Here is a 22,490-nt window from a genome sequence, read left to right on the forward strand (position 1 = left end):
AATATAGAAAAAAATGCTTTGGATTTATGTTTTTGAATCTTTGTATTTTTTCAGGTATTGGAAGGTCTAAAAACAGTTACAGTAATCTCCCCTGAAGATGTGAGCTTTGCTGAATCCCGAAGAGATGCCTTAATAGCAATTGCAAAGTACGTTTCTCATCTCTGGTTTTGTCTAATTTTAAATCTCTCTGTAGAAGCTTTCTCCTGTTCATTCTGCTTTCTGCTGGGAGTCCTGAAATCAGTTACACTGTCACACAAACACACACAGCTTTCAAGTGTCTGCACCTCCATTCCTCAATTTATTTTTGATTCAGAGGATTATCACACACCTGACTGTGGAGTACAGCTCTGATGGTGCTCTCAGTTTTTTATCAGTTAACTGATTACCTAGAGTATGTTTTAATGTTTGCCTTTCTTGTGAGCTGCAATTTAATGAGCTTTACTGATGAGGAAGAATATATGTTTTTTTCCACAATCTTAAGAAGATTGAATTGGTTTAAAGAAATTGTGCTTTATATTTAAAGGAATGTTTTCTATATTGAATAACTGCAGTTAGAGTTAATAGTGTACATGTATATTTTATGCTCTTAAACTGTTACAGTGCAAAAAACCCTGTGTTTTCAAGGTAAAGAAGTTTAATATCAGGTTCAATGCACATTGTGTTGGCCCTTTGCTCTTCTTCCTGACTTTATTTTAAGGAGAGTTCAGAGACCGACAGATACTGAAGCATGTTCCTTCTTGTAGTGTTAGAGATGTGAAAGCAACCTACTTCCCTGCTGAGATCTTGACTTTGCTAGTGTTCCTTTGAACCCAAACATTGCTCAGAAATCCTCAGGTTAAATACAGGACAGAAACATTCCTCATTCCATCTATAGCAGATGTTCCAGGTGTTGGGAAGTTTATTAAGCAACATAACAAAGCTTGATCTTAATGTGTCTCCTTGCTAGTGTTATGGCTTTGCCTCCCATCCCTTCTTTTCCTCTATTTTTAAAGGGTTTGCCAGACAGTGGGTGTGAAGGGAGATGGATGCCAGCAGGAATATGTCTGCAGGGATAATGTTGATCAGATTTATGCCACGCTGCTCGCCGGCGTGACCGACTACACCACCGACAGCCGGGGCGACGTTGGAGGATGGTAAGGTGGGGCTAAAAGGGGGGGCCAGGTTTGGTGTCTAAGGAAAACCTGATGTGTTTTCAAAACCTCTTAGAAACAAGAGCTCCAAGCCTTTGGAGATTTGAGCCTAGGGGGGAATGCACAGTGGGAAGAGAGGTACAAAGTGAATGGTGAGGCCAGTAAGTTTTGGTCGTCCTGCCTCAGAAGTTGGGAATATGGGGACTGGTGTGTTCAAAACCGAAGTTCAGCCTTTTTCTGGTCCTGTGGATAACATTAGCTTCTTTTAGTCAATACCAGGAAGGTGTTCGGTTGCAAAACAAGGATTTAAAACATTGCTTCTCTTTCTTTGAAATAACGCATTTGGTCCTGCCTGATCTCTCCTACATCAGTCCTGTTGTGGGGATTTTTTGCCAGGAGAGGGAGCAGCTGCATAACGTGTTGGTGACTGAGAGGGATTAAAAACTCCAAATTGTCCTGCAGCACCACGGAATCTTTTGTAAGTTTAGGGTTTCGATGATTTCAGCTATGACACACTGCAAGAGTTCATCATAAATCTATAGGAATGTGTCTGCTGATGTGAAATCGGTAGAATAGGTAGATTAATAAAATAATAAGTTTAGTAAACTTAATAAGATTAATAAGATCTTAATAATATTAAGTTGACAACAGTCATATTTTCATGACATTCCTTAATCTTCAAGGTCCCCCTAATAGAAAAAGAAGATTCAGTGTGTAACACTGCATTCCTCTGAATGCTCTGTATTCCTTCATTAACAGTGATCTGGAAAGGCAATTTCTACATTCATGACCCAAAGCACTACAAAGGCTCATGTCCTTCTCTGGGTTTGTGTTTGATTTCCAAAGAAGCTCTAATTGGAGATGTGTCAGCACTTACTGATTGGAAGTTCCTGCCAGCTTTGAATGGGAGAGATCATGAAGAGTTCATGTTGTTCATGCCATCCTGTAGGGTTCCACAGCATAGAAACCCATGTGAAGTATGGATCTTACAAACCAAACGTGCTCTTGTCCGGGTACTTTTCTGCATCTATTTACAAGCACAAATATGCCCAGCCTGAGGTATTACTTGTTAATAAAAAGCATTAAATTATCCTAATTCAGGAACAAGTCCAGTGTCTGCAGGTTTAACATACATGACCCTTTTGATGCTGTGTAGAAGCCTCAGAGCAGTCATGCTCACTCCTTGTATAGTGAAGCCATAAACTGTGTGAAAGAATGGGATAAAGTAATTTTAGTTGTCTTTTATTTGTTGGCAGTTGATTTTTAGTAAAATGCTGGTTTTGAAAAGGCCACTTAATTTTATTGTGTGAATCCATAATTTTAATTTGAAAGTGTGCAGATGTGTGTTGCTTTTAGATATGAAGTACCAGCCTTGTTTAACATATGGCTGATATTGTTTGTGTGGTATGGTAAGGAAGTGGTAAAATACATGTATTTGACCTGTCTAGCAGCTGCATGAGTATTTCAGGGTACAGATATGTGTTCAGGATTTTAAATTCACAACCTATTGATAGTTCAGATCTAGTATCTGGCTCTGCCTTTGTTACATTCCAGGCAGGAGGGGGCAAGTGCCTGAAAAGTACTGGTAAGAAATAATTTTGCTGGTTGAAAACATTCTCTTATTTTCCCAGTATGTTGAAGAAGTTCTTGTCTAACAGCACTGAGTCACATGGAGTGTTTGTGATGCCTTTTCTTGGTCTTAAAATCAAGAATCAAACACGGTTAGAAGGAAAGAGGGGTTTTACCTCAGTATTTATTTTAAGGATCCTTAGGTGCACCGTGTCCAGGTCGAATGCACCTTCATGCACCCCACAATGCCCACCCCCAAAGGATCTGGTCTAGCATTATAGGTGTTACTAATTAGCAGATCTATCAAAGATTCCCCAATGAGAGGCTGCAATGAGCCCCCCTCCCCAAGGAGCCTTCCCCTGGATGGTTCTATCTCAGTTTACAGAATGTGTTCTGGAGAGGACCTTGGGGTCTGGGGCACACTGACCCCTAACTACGAAGCTTCTAAGATGTTTAGTCTCCTAGCTTGACAAAATAAATCTAAGAATGTAGGCTAAAAACCACTAAGAATACAAAAAGGTATATAAAAGGGGTATAAAAGAATAGGCAAAAAATCATTATGGCATCATTTGAGTGTTTCAATATCTGTGCAGAGTGTTTGTATGAAGTAAGTGCTTTAGACAGTCACTGCCCTCTTCCTTGAAGGGTGTTTTCAGCAGTGCTCTGAACAGGAAGGTGGCTGTGCTGGTCCCTGGCCAAGCCCAGCATGGTAAGATGTGCTGCCCAATGGGCATCATGAGTGTGGCAACTTTTTGCTTAGGCTCAGATTTGTTATGTCCTGTTTAGAGCTCTGTGCTACTCAGTCTTAACTTTAGTGTCATTATTTCATTTGGTAGCCCCAGGTTTGCTTTAAAAAAAGGGAAGAAAAGTTAATTACAGTGCTATTCTCCTTTCCAGGATTCCTCATTAGGCCTGAAGGGGGCAGGTGCTGTGAAGTACATTTGTAATAACCATATGGAATGGGAACTACTGCAACACACCCTGTAACCACCTCTTGTCTTGTAGAGGGAGAAAAGTTGTGATTGTGCTTTTTTTCCAATGTGCCCCATGCTGGATTGTTCCCTGCCAGTGCTCAGTGGCAAGGAGCAGCCAAACCTTGCTGGTTGTCCTCTGCCAGTCACTGGCAGTGTCAGATCTCACCAGCTCCAGCCTGGGCTGCAATAATTTTAAATAGCTTCTCTGTCTTTGCACAGGAAGGGAAGTGTCAGTTCTGCAGCACAAAGCAGAAGAAGGACACTTTGTGCCACGCTATCATTGGGCACTTCTGTAATTGGCGAGCCTTGTCCCTTTAGCATTTCACTGCAATATTTACAAACATGTTGGAAAAGTTCACGGCACAAATAATCCAGACTGCTCTCAGCCTTAGTGAAGGTTTGTGTGTTGGGATTTTTCCTGGTTTCTGTAGTGGTATCCAGCTTCTCAGCTGGTGAAATTGTCGTACAGCAGGGAAATAGTGACACAGGGCACGGAACCAGAGATGGGGAGGTGTTTGACATCTCCAGCTTAGAAGAGGAAACAAGGATGCAAACTAGTGAGGATCAGGAGCAGGTCATTCCAGCTTGCACGAGGAAGGAGCTTGGCTTTCCCTGCTGTCAGAGGAGCAGGAGGGAGGTGAATCTGTCTCTAGCACAAGAGAGGGGCAGGTGTAGCTGACAGAAAATGCAAGAGCAGTAATACAGGGTGTGGAGGCAGAGAAGAGGAAGAGATACTGAGCTTTGTGTTTTCAAAGTCAGGTGAGATACTGAAGATGATGAGGACCTGGCTAAGTGTGATTAGGTATTCAACTTAACTTCCACATCTGGGAGCTCCCACTGCAGTTCTCCATAACTGTTGTTTATCCTTCACCTGTGTCTTCATTTCAAAACAAAACAAAGTGGAACTTTCAAAGAAATCCTGAGGAAATTAAACTCCCAACATCCATTAAAATTCAAATGTGCTTTGAGCACCAGGTGTTTTTTTTGAGCTTCTTTGGGCAATTCCACCCAAAATCAATTCAAGAAACACTTAAAGGGGGAAGGGGGATCCTTTCTCATGGCAAAGTGTTGGCTGCTGAAGGCTTTTGTGGCCTCTCAAATATCAGTGTGTTCTCATTCTATTTCTTCTAAACCATTGGATAAGATGGAAAGATATGGGGAGAAATGCTGTTTCTCTGGAGAGGCCTTGTCTTTTTTTGTGTAATTTTTGTCTTTCTTTAATAGAATCGTGGGAAAGTTTCACCAACTTTACTCTCCATATGCAAACTTCACCTTTCTTTTGATAGATTGTTTGCTGGGACATGTCTGATCTGTCTACAGGTGTTAGACATGAATATCTAAGTCAGATACTGTACAAAAAACTAGTAAAACATAACCTTGATGAAAGACTGCCAAACTTGTTTTGAGCTGCTTTGGAAAAAATGATGTAATTTACCTTTTTTACCATTATAACAACTGTCCCACCCAGTTTTAGATTGCATCTGCAACTATTTTCAAGTTGTTTGGAAATTAGGAAGAGGAATATTTCTTTTCATGGAAGGCTGCTGGACCTTTTCAAATACTTAATTTTTTTCCTTTTTTAAAAAATTGTTACTGAGAAAGGATGATATTACTCTGAGTTACTAATGTAATGAACCTGCTGGGCCTGCAGGCTCATGTAACCCACTGAGGGTATTGCCCATGTCTTAAGAAAGAAACCACTTTTAATAACTCATGGATTGACAAGACGTGGTTTTAAACAAGCATACTGATTTTTTTTTTTAATTGAAATTACACTTTTTAAAAATTTTTTTATATTGTATTTAGAGATTTTGAAGGTAGCAGATCATGATCTAGATAAGACTGACTTCAAGCACAACTTAGTGTTCCTTTGGTCAAGCTTTTTCTGAAATTAATTATTATTTAGCATAGAGATTTAAGTCACTCTGAGTCACAACTTGTTTTTCATGTTGGAAATATTAAGCTTGAAAATTTACAAGAATGTGACAGTCTTAATAGTGTTAAATATCTGAATGTCAGAATGTGCATTGGCCTTGTCAGAAAACAATTTGAAGCAGACAAAGCACTTAAGTTTAAATACATCTATTTGCACACTAAATTTTACCAATCATTATCAGTTTTAACCTTCTTAAAGTAAAGAATAAGCCTGATGACATCTGGCTGGAATAAAAGCCAGGCTGGTGAGGCAGGGCTGAGTGTTGTTCCCTCAGTTGAACTTGGTTTCATGGAATGGGGCTGGGGAGGGGACAGCTGTACACACTCCTCATCCTCCCAAATTATGGTAACTGCTCTGAGTTTATGGCTTTTGTTACTGTGAATTTTTGCTGGTGTTTTAACCTAGCTGATGTATTTATTGGAACAAGTACTGCTGCAGCTCCTCTGATCCATCTCTGTCTCCCCAGGGTGCGCGAAGCTGCCATGACCAGCTTGATGGAAGTGACGCTGCTGCTGGTGCAGAACGAGGCAGAGCTAATTAATGCCAACATGTATGTAATGTGCTCTTCCTCTGTCTTATCCCTTAGAACTGCATCCCAGGCCATCCAGGAATGCAGTGCTTGGACACTCTGTGCTTACTCCTTTATTGAGAGTGACAGAACTTTGACAGAAGTGCGTCAAGCCCACGCAGATGTGGAGGATGTTGCATCTGGTTTTCAGAGGGACTGACCTTGTCGAGAGAACCTGGGTGGCAATCCCACCTTGGAAATAGAGCACAGCTGTGGGATTTGGGCTAAACCTGCCACCTCTGTGGTGCTTCCCAGTAGAGTTCACTTAAACAGAAAGCAAACCTGCCCTCTTATCCAGAGCGTCACATCGTTAATTTGGGATGTGATCAAATGTTAGCATGAGTTTGTATTTGTTTCTTTGCAGAATTATTAGTCACCCCAAGACAGGAAATAAAGAAAAATAATTTACACCGAGCTCCTGATTTTTAATTTCATGATATGGTTCTCCTAATAATAAAAAAAATTAATAATTACCATTTTTTAAGCATAGCTTGAGCTGCAGCAAAACTTTCCTCATAGTGGTATTGGTCTGTGGACAGGGTGTGCCAATGGTTAGGTGAACATATATGTGGTTTGGGTTTTAATTAAAAATTCCCAGATGGTGAAGGACCCTTAGAAGGGAAGGACTGGATTCTCTAAGAGTACATGGCTCACTAGTGCCCGTTCTCAGGGGCTTCCTCCTCTTGATCTCTTGTGTACACAGATTGTTCACATGGAACTCAGAAAAGCATTCCTGCCAGCTGGATCCTATTTTCTAAATATTCTGGGCCTTGGTGTAACTGCAGGAATTTTAGCTGGTTTTACTGTCATTAGTGGCCCTTTCTGAAGGGGTAAAGGGCTTTGTTGGACACAGTACTGTAGCTGAGAGCTTAGTTCTGAACATAAGCAAAATAGGATATTGTTAAAAACTAGCCAGAATTGAGGAGGTGATTTATTTGGGATGTATGAGATGTAGGAGAGACCTTGTCCTCTGCTACCTATGCAGTTTTCCACTTCAAAATGTGCTTTTCTCAAAGTTCCTGCTCTATTTCCATCTGAAATGTAACAGTTCAGCCAAACCATAAAGCACTTCATTATCTTTTTGGATGAAAGGTGGGGCAATATGTGTAAAAGGTGGATAAAATACTTGGTAACATTATTGTCATGCTGGTTTTTGATTAAATGATCTGTGGAAGATAAAGCCTCAAGATTCTGTCAACATGTGCATGTCTTAAATCACTTTTATGTTCATTCTGAAGAATTAAACCAGAATACTTTCCTAGCAGAGTCATTCTTATTTATTTAATTGAAACAATTTAAATCTAAATACACATTCTACTGCTTAAATTTTCTGATTAATTGTTTTCTTCTCTATAGCTGCAAGCAGATTATGTGCTGGCTGGCTCAACAGTCAGCTGAAAAAATAGATAAATTTCGAGCTCATGCAGGATCTGTGTTCCTTACTCTTCTGCATTTTGACCATCCTCCAGTTCCACACATCCCTCATCGAGAAGAGCTAGAGAGGATATTTCCAAGGTAAGGTATTGAAAAATATCCTAAACCAATGAAAGTAAAAGATAAATGCACACAGTTACACCTAAACCAAGCAACCTGATGTAATTTTTGCACCCAAATGCCCAATATATGTATGGAGGAATATTTGGTGCTGTTTGTCAGGATTTTATTGAATTGTCCTATGAATGTGCATGAACACATTTTTTTCCTCACCTGGAAAACACTGCTTGATCATAATGATAGTTTTTAACAAATTGTTTTGTTTTAACCAAGCTCGAGTTGCAGTAGTTTTCCAAGATGGACTTTCTAGTTAAAGCAAGAGTGAGAGCAACTCATTCCTGAATGGTGATTATGATACCTGATGGCAGTGAGGAACATGCAGCTCTGTGTTTGGGAGAACCTCAGCCTGCTGTGACTCCAAGTGCTCTGTCTGCAAGGCTGCTGATCATCAGTGCTGGGGTGTTTCCTGGGCTAACTCTGTCTTTGCATCAGTTGTTGAGTAGCTGGTGGTGGGAGAGAACACAGAATGAAACTCCAGAAAGAAACTTGTTTCCTGAATGTAGGCAAAAGTGTCTGGGAAAAGGAAACTGCAGTTCAAATCTTATCTGGATCAGCACAAGGATTTGAAGATTCCTTCACTTTACTGGCAGTGGCTGAAGCTTTGATTTGTACTTCCCCCTTATGCTCAAACACCAATGTTTAATTTGATATTTAGGTAATTCAGAGACCTTCTTTGGTCTCTGAATATTTTTGGAGGAGCAGTGTGGGGAGAAGAAAAGCAGTGCACCCATGCAAGCTGATTGTTTACCTTCCCTTTTCAGGTCAGAGAAGGAGACACTGAACTGGAACGCGGCGTCGGAAGCTTTCCCTCGGATCACGCAGCTCCTGGGCTTGCCAGCCTACCAGTACTACGTGCTGCTGGGGCTCTCTGTGTCCGTGGGGGGACTGACAGAGACCACGGTGAGAGCACCAGTTGTGCTTTTAAGTCTGATGGGCTTCTTGGTTTTCATTGTAAAAGTATAATTGTCTTGACTTGCTGAGCGTGCAGGGAACGAGGAGTGAGGGCGCTTTGTTTCTCCTTCCTTGTTTCTCCTTCCTGGCAGAACCTGAGAGTTCCAGCCCTGTGGTGACCCTCCCAGCTGGGATGAGCAGCAGAGCACCTCAGCTCACGGCAAGGGGATTGCTCTTCTCACCAGGGGTTGAAAGCCAATTCATTTGTCACCTGCTGCAAGGTGTTAACTCTTAGTTGTCAGTAGGTGTTAGCAGTATGCACAGGTTTCTTGGTTTTTATTATTTTTGATACACTTTCTACTAAAATACCAGTGAGATGTCAGAAGTTCCATTACAAAGAAATATCATTCAAATGTCTGTCTCAATCCTCTGAGCTTTGCAATCATTATTTCATTCTTCTGGCATGAACAATCTCTGTATCACTGGCTTTGGCAGTCTGCTCTGCTGCCAAATTTTTCCCTATTTTCTTATCATTTTAGTGTATCCTTCTGTCCTTATATTACTACCAACTTGCATAGGTAGTTCTAGAATTCTTGGTTTCCAGATACTTGGTTTACAACATTTTTTGATTTGTTGTAGCCAAGGATGTAAAATACAAGAAAACAACTGTTGGAGTAAGGACATGGTTCAATATGACACCACAGAGAAATATCAGAGCAGTAACAGAATATTTTAGATGTCAGTTAAGTCTTTAAATCCCAGTGGTCCTTGTAACAGGAGGAGGAGGACGCTGTGAGTCAGCACCCCAACAGTGGTTAAGAGTGTTTCTAATTAAGATTTCCATCTCAAATTAAGAAAAGCAGTAGAAAAGTGAAAAGAGTTGAGAAACAGAGTTTTTGTGGAGGGGGAACAGCTCCTGCTGGGTCACAGGAAGAGTTAAAATCACCTGGAGCTTGTCTCCCATGGCTTCCACGTGTCAGTCACAACTTGCCCAAGTGATTTTTTTTTTTTTTTGCTGGTGCTGTGGGTTCTGCTCTTGGCATCAAGAGATGTCTGTGAGCCTTTGGGTCTGATGGAACAGAACACTCAGTGTCTGGTCAGTCTCTTGTATTTAAACCAATTCTGAGCATTTTAATGTTTCTAAAATGGCAACTAATTACATAGCAACGGCTATTTTAAAACTTTGAAACCACGTGTGTGTTGGTTTGAGACAGTAATTATCGGATAGACAATGTAACTCTTAACAGATTTCTTTAATAGCAAACATGCACATGAAATTCAGCTTTCAGTTAATTATAGGAGGCTCCACCAAAACCGAAGTTATTTATCCAAGTATAAAAAGGAGGAAGGTTTTGGAGAAACAGACATTCTGGCTGCTAGCTGGGGTCAGAGGAAAATTCTTATTCAATATTGAATTTTTTTTTTTTTTTAAAGTCCTGGTTGCATTTAGTTTTGAAAAGTGGGAACAGTTCAGTTACGTGTAGCTCCCTTCCCTTGTTACCATCTGCCAGTGTGTTAAGGGAAACCTTCTGCACTGTTTTCAAACTGTGACTGTGAAATGTTAACTTCTCTGTGACCCTCCAGTTTTCTTTAACACTGAAGGCTTGTTCTGGCTAAAATAGTCTCAAGGGCTTTGGAAAGAAGATGACCTAATTCTCTTTTGAGTCAGCTGGAAAGGCAAGGGAGGGTACTTACACTTGGGAGTATATGTGTGTGGTGAATTACATTTAATATCTAAAATGTGATACAGAAATTAGAATTGATGTATCTTGCAATGTCTCGTGTTCCAACTACTCTGTCAAAGCCTGTAGCGTTCTTTGCTGAATATCCAGACAGGTTTAAAACATTAATAGAAAATTTTAAGAACAATCCTATTAAATCCATATGAAAGAAGCAGCTTTTTAAAGTCTTGGATGGAGGAAAAGGATTATTTTGAATATATGTTCTTGCAGTGGTGTGTGTTTTTGTGACTCTCTTCCTTCCCTCACTTAAGAAATATCTGGGCACGTACACACATGGAAGTTAGAAAGAAGATTCTTGTGTATACTGCAAGATAATCTGAGTTCAGATGTCAGTTTGTCTTGTAGTCATCTCAGGGAATGAACAGGAGAAAGGCTCTGTTGTAATTCCGTGGTCAGTGGCTGTTTTGCTGCAGCTAAAATTGCTCTGCAGTATATTTAGCAAGAGTAGTTCTTTGTTTGGCTTTTTAAAGAGATTTTCTGGAACGAGCCGTGTGGGGTCTCTGAAGTGTTTTGGTGGCAGTGGGGCTGCTGGAAGAATTGTAGCTCAAGCATTGGAAGTAATCTGGAAAAACAGAAGATGTCATTCCCTGTGGGATTTGGCACTCTGCTCCATCGCCATGGTTCAAAGGGCACTTTCTCTGTGTAAAAGAATCTTCTAATTATACATCTGGCCCACAGTGATGCATATTTCTGATGGCTGCATAAAACCCCTCAGTCTGTGGAGATCAGGACTGCACAATGCTGCTCTTTCTCCAGTGCACAAACCCTGCAGTTGCAGGGGTCAGGATATAATTTTGATATAATTTCATTATTGTTGAACTACATTACATTCAAAATTTTGTTGAAGCACAGAATGTCCTGTGATTCCCCTTCCCCCCTAAAGAGTGAAAATTGCATTTTAAAATGGTATAGAAATTGTAGGTAAAGCCTTTAAAAAAAAAAAAAGAGGAACAACATATTCTGAACTCTCAAACTTCCTCCCAAGCAATGCCAGAGCTGTGTTACTGGGTTAGATCTCACAAATAAAAATATTGGGATGTTAGTAGATGATATTCTAAAACATCTGGTTACTGAGACAAATTGTATGCAAATCAATGCATATTTTGTGGAAGAAACAGGCCCAGAATCCTGTTTTCTTGGTTGACAGCTCTTGAGCAAAATACATTTGAGAATAATTCCAGGTTTTCTTTTCTTAAAGAAAAAAATAGTGTGACTTATGATATTCCTACTTCGTGTAAAGTATCACTGCTGCAAAGTACAAACCAGAGCCCATGGGTGTGGATCAGGCATCTTAATCACTGATGAGTAGCTGAGATTTTGGGTGTAACATGCTCTGTTACAAACTGGATGCCTAAGCTAATTCTGTTTGACCATATCAGTCCCACCTGCTGCCTCAAAACTGGTTTTAGAAGTACTCTCTGCCTCTGTTTTGCAGCAAGCTGACTGGGAATGGTTTTGTGATCTGTGTAGAAACCACTCCAGGTACCTGCCCAGAGCTGCAAATGCACCTCTGCTTACTGGAGCTGCACTTCCTTGTACTTGTGCCCTGGTTCAGGAGGTGAAATCTTCAGGACTTGAATTCTGTCCTCAGGTGGACGGTGCCTTGGAGCGCTGCAGGATCTGCTCTTGCCTTCAATGTGGGAGAGTCACGCCTTGGCAAACCCTGGTTTTGCTGTTTCATAAGAACAAGGTCATTCTCAGGCCTCCTCTTCAATTTGTATCCCAAGTTGTCCCAGTTCCAGCCCATTAACCTCCTAATTTCCTTTCCCAGTCCTTGTGGAACCCCAGGGAAAGGTAAATGTCACACGTTTGATGTAGTGTGAATTTGTGTTCTGCATAGATGGAGAAGACATTTGGAAATATTCTTCTCTGCAAATACTCAGGAGCAGTTAAGATTATAGCTCAGATACCGAGGCTGGGACAAAAGGAGCTCACCTGAGGAGGAAATGGGGATTTAACCTGTTCATGTCATGTTCCCTTGCTATGCTGGAATTTCTTCCAGTACGGTTCCTATGCTCTATGCTTACTCTTGGGAAAATGCCCCATTTTTCAGTCTCCCAAGCAGTTACATGATGGATTATCCACACCTGTACTTTTGTATTGTTTAATTACTTGCTGTCCTCATTCTCCAGTGTTTCTGATATCCTGCTGCTCTGCCTCGGTTTGGCACAGCTCTGGAGCACCCCACCTGGAGCTGTGCTCGTTGCCCTTTTCTTTCATGCCCTTTCTTGCCTTTTCAAGTCATTTGGATCTGCAGGGAAAGCACTGAGTCATTCATCTTCCTTCAAAAAAAAAAATGGTGTGAGATCTGTGAGGTAGTTTAAGGGACAAAAGAAATAGGAGAGAAAATGACACCACCTAAGATTTTTTTCTGAGATGGGATTTCTTCTGCTTCTTGTTGATCTCTGCTTGTGGAAGGTGTTACTACAAAATATTTCTTCTTTATTTATAATAGTCTTAAATGCACAGATTGTTTCAAAGGGTAGAATATAATAATAAGCAGGTTTTAAATTTTCAGGAAATCTCTCTTAAAATTGTATATCCTGTGAAGACTTTTCAGTGGCAGGACCCAGTTTATACTGGGCACACTGGGACACACACCAGTGGTGCTTTTGGAGTGTGAAAGAACCACATTGGGTTCAGTTCAGTGTAGCTGCCTTGTACAGATTTTACTGAGATTTGGCTGTCATTTTGAAACTCAGAATAAATGAGTAATTTCTCCAAATTGCTTGACCTTTTTAAAGAAATATTTTTGTTCCTGCATTGCCCAGGATATTTCAGTACAGAACAAAGTGTTAAGGTTGCAGATTGTGCTACTTCCCAGGATTGCTGGGCTGTGCTGTTTGCAGGCTGAAGCTTCAGAAAAATAGTTCAGATTTTTGAGCCAAGGCTAAAATGTTTCTTGTTCTTGTGTAGTGATGCACCCATAAATGTTACTGATAGGAGGTTTGTTAGATAAAATGTTTAAATAGAGATTCCTCTTATTTGCTTTTGGGAAAACACTTGTGACATTTCTCATACTCATCCAATATTTTATTTTCTTTCCTTGATGAAATGGTCAGACCTCTGAGGAAGGGGGAATCCCACAGGAGCTGAGCCTGCTCCCCTGCCACGTGGCAGGTCCGTGTGGGAGCAGCTGGCCTGGCAAGCACAGTGGCTCCTGAGGATCATGGAATCAGGGAGTGGTTTGGGCTGGAAGGGACCTTAAAACTCATCCTATTCTACCCCCTGCCACAGGCAGGGACACCTTCCACTGTCCCAGGTTGCTCCAAGCCCCATCCAGCCTGGCCTTGGACACTTCCAGGGATGGGGCAGCCACAGCTGCTCTGGGCACCCTGTGCCAGGGCCTGCCCACCCTCCCAGGGAACGATTTCTTCCCAATATCCCATCTAAAGTGTGGGGAGCTGTTGAGTGATGCTGCAGCCTGTGATGGTTCATGGCCAGTGTGACCCCATGGACTGTGTCCAGCTGAGCCTTGAGCAGCAGCACTGACCCCTCCTGTGGCATCTTGCTAAGCTGGCTGATTAGCTTAATGCAGTTAAACCAACAGTCATTATTTCTTTCTGAGTTGTGTGTAATTTTTAACCTGACTTTGCTGGTAGTTTGTGTGGCCCAAGAGCTTTTCTGCATGGTTCAGTTCCATCAGCTGTTGGTGAAGTGCTGGTGTCCTCTTTCACCTTCAGAGTCATAACAGTATTATTATTTGAGGTGAAGCAGGGTGATCATAGCAGTTTGAGGATGTTTTATTTTGAGAGAAAGAAAGCAATGAACCTTTAATGTGGTCTTTTGTCCTGCAGTGGCAAACTTAAAAAGGAAAAAACAACCCAACTTGCCTTGAAAATGGGTTAGTGAAGGTAGAACAGCCGTGGTCCTGTTGGGTATTGTTACTGATTTATGCCCGTGGCTGCTGTTGGATGAGTGTTCCCAGTGCTGCTGTGCTCCTCAGCTGAGGAGGGACAAGGCAGTCTGTAGCCCGTGTTTGTGTGTGGCAGGGGGTTTTTCCTTGTCCTTCACTGGATGTTCCTTCTGTTGCAGCTCAGATACTCTGCCCAGAGCCTGTTTGACTACATGAAGAAAATCCAGAGTGATCCCAGTGCTTTGGAGAGTTTTTGTGAGACGCTGCTGAAGGTCTTTGAGGACAACCTGCGGAATGACCGGTAATGGACTTCCTTGACATTTTTCCCTTTAACAGCTTTTGGAAGTCAAATGTGTGGCACATGTGCTGAAATCTGCCTAGGTGGGGAATGCCCAAGGCACATGCATTTGCTTTAATAGAGCTGTTTGGTACAGCAGGACTTGTGGTAAAATGTATAACCAAGGAGTGATGGCAAAATATTTTGTGTATTCAGGTTTTAAGATCATGGAATGGTTTGGGTTGCAGGGGACTCAAAGCTCATCCCATTCCAGTCCCCTGTCATGGGCAGGGACACCTTCTGCTAGACCAGGTTGTTCCAAGCCCCATCTTGGCCTTAGACACTTCCCAGGATGGGGCAGCCACAGCTTCTCTGGGCACCCTGTGCCAGGGCCTCCCCACCCTCACAGGGAAGAATTTCTTCCCAATATCCCATCTAACCCTATTCTTTTTCAGTTTGAAACCATTCCCCCTTGTTCTATCACTATTGTATTTTTATTTTGTTTCTTGTCTCATGAAAATGAAAACATGGCCATGGTTATTCCAGCTGACATGTGCTGGTTCATTTGGTGCTGTGACTTCTGATACAGTCTGTGGAATACAGATTAATATTTTTTAATACTGTCAGTTGTGTTTTCAGGACCCTGCAAATGTAAAGTGAGTGTGTTGTTAATTAGGTTTTTTCCTTTTGGCTGGCAAGGAATGTCCCTGTTCAGCCAACACACACAAGTTACTGAGCAACCTTCCTCTGTGTAAATCAGAGTTCTAATTTACGTACGTGTAGGTACATAGGAAGTTTCTTTCTTTGCTTCTGATTAAAAATAGTACATATCTGTATGCCAAGAAGTGTATTTACCTTGTTGAATCATTTTCTTTCCTCAGGGTGTCTGTACCTCTCCTGACAATGCTGGACCAGATGCTGGCAAATGGCTGTTTTGATATGTTCACTGAGCAGGAGAAGTAAGTTGCTGGAAGTCTCTTTGGTTTGTTTCCCACTGGGCAATAGGGCTCTTAAATCTTGCCCTGCCTGCTGCTGGGTGGGTGCACAGGGCTCCAAGTGTGAGTTTATATTGCCATGCTTTAATTTTCCTGAAGTGGGACAGTCTTAAAAGGGTTTGATAAAATCCTTGACTCTCATATCCATGTAGAAGTTTGTTACTTGTTCATTGTTTGACAGCCAGGACATTAATCAAATGCAATTTGCATGTTTCACCTGGCATTCTTGGACCAGTATCAGATCTGTTCTTTCATTTTCCAGCTTCCTAAATCCCTGCTGGTTGGAGTACAGGCCTTGCTGTACTGGGAGCCTTAAGCACTGGCAGTGTGCCTGTGTGGTGCTGCAGAACCCTCTGTGCCTACCAGCTATGGTTCCCCCAGTCCCACTGCTTTGGTGGATGTGAATATCTCCAAAGACGTTAATTAAGATTCTGATAAGAATAATAAAAAAGACATGTCCTAGAAGAAGACCTTTTCTTCCACCCTGAGTTTGGTCTCATGGAAAGTGTTCAGTTTGGGAACGGGTAGACATGAGTGAGATATTCCAGTGTGAAATCCTGGGTTAATGCAGATGTTTCACAAAAGAGTGATTTTAATTTCAGTAATATTAAAATCTATTCCACAAGCTCTCCCAGGCAGCATCTTGGCACATCTGCAGGTGTTTATAGAATTGTACAGTGTGGATCCTGCAAGCACACAGGCTGGATTGGGAATCTATTAATTCAAGAATTGCTTACAGCAGATAAATCTGAATAGCCTTCATCATTCTAAAAGTTTTGATTGAGCCTACTCTTGTCTTGAAGTGTGGGTTTAGATAGTATTTCTTAAATTGCATTTGACAGTCCCTGTTTGAATGGGAATTTAAAGCGAGTCAAAGACAGATGGAGTGAATATTACTTGTTCAGTTTGGTAGTCGTGCCAGTGATCTGGGGCTTCCACACAGATTCCAGTCATCTGTGCTGGGAAAGGTGGAGAGATTATGGGTGGAAATTCCAGTTAAAGTCTTGTCTCCCAGGTCACTGAACAGAAACCAAGTGGTAGCAGCAATGCCTTTGCTGTGTGAGTGACTCAGACTCAACCCTGTGGTGCCACTGTGATGCTTTGTGTAAAAGACCTGGAACAAAATCCAGGGCTATTAGGAGGGGAATATTTTGAAGCTGATCCAGATGTATTTGCCTCCAGTTTGATGAGGAAACTAAAAGAGAAAATTAATAATGAAGCAGCCAAGTGGATCATGCTCATGTCAAGAAATGCTGGCCTGGAGTGCAGAACTTGTTACCAATAGAGAGCCCAGGAAGGGCAGAGCTGGGGGGAGCTGGAAGACAGCTAAAAAGATGGAGAGTTTAGTTCCTGCATGTGTCAGATCTTGGTGATGGAGGTGCCTCCTGGTGCAGAGGTGACCATGGGTGAGTTCCTGGGGGTACCTCACAGGGAGCCAGGTGAATACCCAGGGCTCTGCCATGCTCTGTCTGTGGATGGGTGAGCCCAAAGTTACACTGAGTGTCCTTTGGGTGTAGTTAGGGATGGATACACTGATCTGGCTCCAAGGCCTGCCTGCCTGCCCGTGCTGTTGGGTGCCACCTACTCCTTTTTGAGTAGAATTCTTTTTGGGTCTGGTCTCTAGAATGGAACCATTTGCTCCCTTTCCAGAGCAGCCTCCATAAAAATATGAGAAAGCACAGGGTTGGGGGGGAAATGGAGACACTGCTTGGTGGCATGAAAAGGCCACATGTGCCTGCAGTGTCAGGTGGTTTTATGTAGAGAGTGCCTGAAATTAGAGAGCTGAGATACATGTGGTTTTTTTTTTTTTCCTTGGGATGTTCAGCTCCCATTTAATTTCCTTCCCTCATTTTTTCACCATGTTGGGCTGAATGGAGTTTTAGCAAGGGAATTGGGATGTAGGATGTCTGGCATCAGGATTATACCTAAACGAGCAGCCAAACAGGCAACTGTTGCATTGTAAAAAAGTATTTGCAAATGCATTTTGAAGTTTGAAATGGAAACTGTGCACTCTCCCACCCATTTGTTTTCTAATAAAACATCAGCAGTCCAGAATGGGTGATATCCAACAGTGCTTAATTTAACCAGGATTAGGAGCAGGATCAGTTTGACCCTCGTGAGTGCTCCAGGTAAAACCAGTTGCCACAGGGTGTCACTCCTGCCTTGCACAGGTCACCAGGCATATTCCTGCTTTTTCACACCCTACAGCTCCTACAGTTTAGAATATAAAGCTCAGTATTTCTGGTGTAGTTTTGCAGCTGAATCTCAGTGTTTGGGAAGCTCTGTGTGGCTGAGGTGTGGTCTCTGTGCAAAAGGACAAGTGAGCCCCTGGGTGTTCCTGCTCCACTGTGGTGGTTTGAGTGCTCATACTCAAGGGAGGTGGATTTGCCGTGGGTGGAACTGGCCAGCAGGAACGAGGAGTGTGGGGTAAATACCTGTCCTGTGGGGTTGGAAATAAATCAGCTTTAGTGTCACCAGGGTCATCAAAAGGCTTTCAGAACTGGCTCCTCTGTTGTGCTTGGCTTAGGGAAAAGAACAGCTGTCTGGAATATTCCAGGCTGTTATTTCCTACCTGTCTGAAGGTGACATAAACCTGCTTGTCCAGCATGAGAGGTTCCCCCTCCCTTGTGCTGACAGGAATGGTTTGTATCACTACACAAAGAATGGTGCTGGGGAACTGTTCTGGGTTAAAAGTGCCCTTCTCCCACTCAGCTTGAGGTGTTTCCTCAGTCTCACAAGTTGTGCCAAGATAGGAAGGGAGGGAAGTGGGTTGCTCTTGGCAGCAGGGCAGGTGGGTGCTGGGCTGAAGTGGTGGTGATGCTGCAGCATCACTGACCTGCTGCTCCCCTGCACCATGTGCCCTCCCACCAAACAGGGCAGCAGAGGCCTCAGCTCTGTGGTCACACAGCCCAAACCCTCCTGATTCCATCCCAGAGGACAGTGGAGCTGCTCTTGTGACAGCACAGGGAGTGTTTGTGGGTTGGGGACTGCTGGAGGCAGCGGGCACACCTTGGAACGGAGCTCTCAGAAATGCAGCAGTGCAGACTGGGCTGGTGTAAACTCACCAGTGGCTTCTCTTAAAGCACAGAGGTACCTGGCAGCTCCCTGCTGGTGGTGGGACGAGGACAGAGGAGAGCAAACCGAGGCCACTGGCGAAGCTGGCACTGGAGTGTCACTGCTTGCAGCTCCTGTGGCTGCAGGGTCCTGCTGCTCCAGTGGGTGAGGGATCACCAGTGGTGCTGGGGCTGCCCAGAGCCCTGTGAATTGCTGGCTCCTTAGAAGCATGGTAAGATGGGTCTAATACTCAGTGCCATGTAAACAGAACAGCCTTGGAAAGACAATTCAGGATCTAGTGCTTTCTGGGGTAGTAAGTAGCATTTCTCTCTTGCATGTGTGTAGTTTACACATTCAACAGAAGCACATGTATTCTGTTTTTTCTGGTGATCTTGTGGTGCTTTAAGAAAGTGTGTGTCCTCACTGATCTCCAACTGATGGTTTCCATGTATCCATGCTCCTGTGGATAATTTTTCTGAGTGATTTTACTGCTCTTGCATAACCAGCCATAGAGCAGAGAGCTGCCAGTGGCTGGTGGCTGTTCCAGGGCGATGGCAGTGGCACTGCTGAGGTCCAGCTCAGCTGGAGGAGGGACACCAGCAGCTCTGGCAGTGCCACATGTGCCCCTTTACAGACTGCAGAGAGACTTCAGACTGATCCCTGAGCCCCAGTGCTGATGCTGTTCCTGCTGGCACAGTGCCCACACAGGAGAAGGAATTTTCTCAATTTCCTTTACAGAGGCCAAGCTATTTGAGTCATTTGAGATCACACATAGGTTAGGTTTGGTTATTACAAATGTAGAGTTGGCAACCAACAGAAAGGAAAGTGCATCTGTTTTAAACACAAAATGCTGCTCATGAGGTTCCATGTTTTAAATTTATTCCAGATGCTCTTGTTCCAATTGGTCTCTTTGTTGCTCCCCTTCTCAGCGATGTCCCTGCTGTTCAACCAGTTTAAATCTCACCTAATTCACTGTATTGCCTGGCCTGTGCTGAGAGCCAGGCATGCACTGCAGGGATTGTAATTAGCTGTCTACACAGGGTCTTTGTGTAATTGGGGTGGGAGGAGGAGAAATTCTACCAAGGTAAGACAAAACAAACCTCAACATTCAGAGAGCTCTTCCCTCACCAACCCAGATGAATCCATGTCTGTAGACACACACAGACTCATTCATACAGATGTCTGTTTTTCCCATTAGGTGTAGGATCCTTTACCTTGATTTACCCTGGTTTGTTGTTCAGTTTTTTTTGACCAGGTCACTGTTTGCCAGTACGTGCCAGGATTTTGTTAAGAATTTTTCAGAAGTCATTAGAAACCACTAACTCTTGTCTGGAAAACTCTACAGAACAAGGCACATTGCCTTGACAAAACATCTTGGCACTCCTATAAACATCTTATTTTAAATGTTTTGCCCTTCAACAGATGACAGTATCCAGCTTTCTTCAGTAGGTTTTATCCATAGCTTTGAATTGTGCTAGCAAAATATGAATGTTACTGTTTTTGCTTTCTGCTTTCCATACACAGTGCAGTGAGGTTTCCAAAATATGCAGCCTAGAAGTAATTGTGCTCACTAGACAAATATGAAATAGTTTCTTTTGCATCTATGGCACTTCAGCCTTGAGTGTAGCAAGTAAAAGATTAAATAATTTGAACTGAAATAAAAGCATTAGTCCCTCTTTCCTCCTCTTTAATAGATCCTTGGAATAACTAACAGTACTTGTGTTTGTATGAGTGTCTGGGAAAGAGCTGTGAGAATCACGTTTCCCAGACTGTGTGGAAAAAGAAAAGAATTTGCTAAATATATTTAAAGATGGCTTCATGGCTTGTACACGTAATGGAACTGTAAGCCCTGTGTTTAATTACGTTGTCTGGAATCACTGAAGGAATCTGGGCTGTGAAATGGTGGAGTAGTTAAGAACAACATTCGTCCCCTTTTGTGTAAAGTTTGGTTGGAGACCTTAGGGAATGACCATGACACACAGACTGAGTAACTTTTATTTGGCTGTAGGATAATGTCATTCCTGACATAGTATTTCTGATCATACCACACTGTTTAAACACAAGCCATGGCAACCCAGTTATCCTGCATGCACTGAACCTGCTTGGCTAAAAGGAGTTCACTCCTCAGCACACAGACAGTAGCAATGTAAATAAACAATAATAATAATAATAATAATAATAATAATAATAATAATAATTTCTTCCCTCCCTTGTTAAAAAGTGAAAGGCCCAGGAACCTGGTTGCCAAACTCTCCTGAGCTGCTGGGGGGAAGCACAAACCACCCTGCAGTGTGTCTTTCCTTGCCTTGCAGTGTTAGTTTGGCATCCTGACAGCCATGTCTTTGAAATTCTGCTGAAACCTACTGCTCATCTTTTTTTCTTTCCCATTTTCAGCCATCCCTTCCCAGTGAAGTTGTTCACCCTCTGTAAAGAAGAGATCAAAAGATCCAAAGACATCCGGAAGCTTCGCTCCAGCATAGGAGTGTGAGTTAATGAAATCAATCCTTTCTCCTAGAAAGTGAAGAATATTTAACTTGCCAGATGTAAGTTAGGTTTGGTTCATGTGGAATTTAAATGGGAAATACACACACACGTGATTGAAGGTTGTCAGAGTCTCATAGTTCTGGATGGTTGAAGTGAAACATACCATCTGATAAAACTGAACAACTTTTAGGATTTTTATATTCCTGAAGATGCTTAAAGGGAATCATTTGCTTTTTCTTAGTAGAGAGCACAGCTTCCCCTCCCTGCTTTTTTCCCCAATGTACATCTTCATCCCAGTCCTCAAAATGTACTTGTGCAGTTATAACACAAGATCTGTTTTTTTCTGGTATTTTCTAGGTTTTGTGGCCTGATTCAGTTTCAAGGAGACATGAGAGAGAAAGTTTTCTTCCAGTTGTTTCTCCTCCTTTGCCATCCCTTTCCTGTAGTAAGTACTGAAGACTTTGCATATTATCAACACTATTCTTTACAATACTTTACAAATGAAAAATAATTTAAAGTGTATTAAAGCAGCATTCTCTTCACCAGGTATTGATGTATAGAACAGATTTTATTTCTCAAGGATCTGCTCTCTGCAGTGCTGCCTTCTGACCCAGGCTGCTGGCTGCCTGCCATGTGCCTGGCTGTGCCACATGTGCTGCCCTTCCACCTCCTGGCCTTACTGGTTAAACTGGGAGCACTGCAGGTGCCTCAGTCATTTGTTTCTGGGAAGACCTGTTCACCATTTAGTGCTGAAAGCTCCAACCAGAGAAGTTACTGTCAGTTCTGTGACATTTCTGAGAGCAGCAACACGGGAGTAGGGCTGGTTCAAGAAAAACAAAGCTTTTTTTGCCAGGTGTGACAAAAGTTGGTGCAGTGCAGGAAGGTTTAGCAGACTTCTCACCTTTTTTCTGTAACTAACAGGACACAAAAATCTGAGTATGTGCAAGAGATCATATGTATGATGAGGTTATTTTAGTCCTTTAAAATCTGTGTTGACTTAGGAAGGCTTGAGGTTAGGTTTTTTTCATTGCACAAAACCTGAGGGCCCTGACTCTGCAAAGTTTGGTACTTCAGGTTTCTGTTCCATTTCCATGTTGTGTGTACTTGCTCCATGAGGAATCCTTTGCTGAAGGTACACGATGTAAGAAATGGAGAGAGATCCTTTCAGTTCCACGGTTTATTGGTATTTTAACATCACAAATGTGTTTCATTTTTACAGATGGCTCAGTTTGCTTTGGCACTGCTAGTCCAGAAATAACCCTGTAATTCCTTTGGCCAAGTTGGGCCAGTCTCACATGTTTGAATTCATTCCCTGTGAGGGACAGAGGTGTGGCCTTCCAAAAGGGAAATACTGCACCCAGTGTAGGAGCAGGAATTCCATGTGGTGCCCACATGAAGTCCCTTCCTGCAGGAAATCCCTGTCAGAGGCAGGAGTGGGCTCAGTGTCCACCATGACAGCC

The 22,490-nt window shown here is 42.5% G+C and overlaps 1 protein-coding gene across 1 annotated transcript in view; it reads left to right on the forward strand.

The window, feature by feature from the left end:
* The window catches only part of TBCD (tubulin folding cofactor D), a 115,207-nt gene that overhangs the window by 87,646 nt on the left and 5,071 nt on the right, over nucleotides 1-22,490 (forward strand). The window contains exons 29-37 of the mRNA XM_069032803.1: nucleotides 55-146; nucleotides 993-1,133; nucleotides 6,076-6,159; nucleotides 7,534-7,692; nucleotides 8,493-8,631; nucleotides 14,400-14,521; nucleotides 15,379-15,456; nucleotides 20,941-21,030; nucleotides 21,388-21,475. Coding sequence (XP_068888904.1) covers nucleotides 55-146; nucleotides 993-1,133; nucleotides 6,076-6,159; nucleotides 7,534-7,692; nucleotides 8,493-8,631; nucleotides 14,400-14,521; nucleotides 15,379-15,456; nucleotides 20,941-21,030; nucleotides 21,388-21,475 — 993 coding nt within the window. The remainder of the gene's footprint in view (nucleotides 1-54; nucleotides 147-992; nucleotides 1,134-6,075; nucleotides 6,160-7,533; nucleotides 7,693-8,492; nucleotides 8,632-14,399; nucleotides 14,522-15,378; nucleotides 15,457-20,940; nucleotides 21,031-21,387; nucleotides 21,476-22,490) is intronic.

The sequence above is a fragment of the Aphelocoma coerulescens genome, chromosome 18 (genome assembly GCF_041296385.1).
Source record: "Aphelocoma coerulescens isolate FSJ_1873_10779 chromosome 18, UR_Acoe_1.0, whole genome shotgun sequence".
NCBI lineage: Eukaryota > Metazoa > Chordata > Aves > Passeriformes > Corvidae > Aphelocoma > Aphelocoma coerulescens.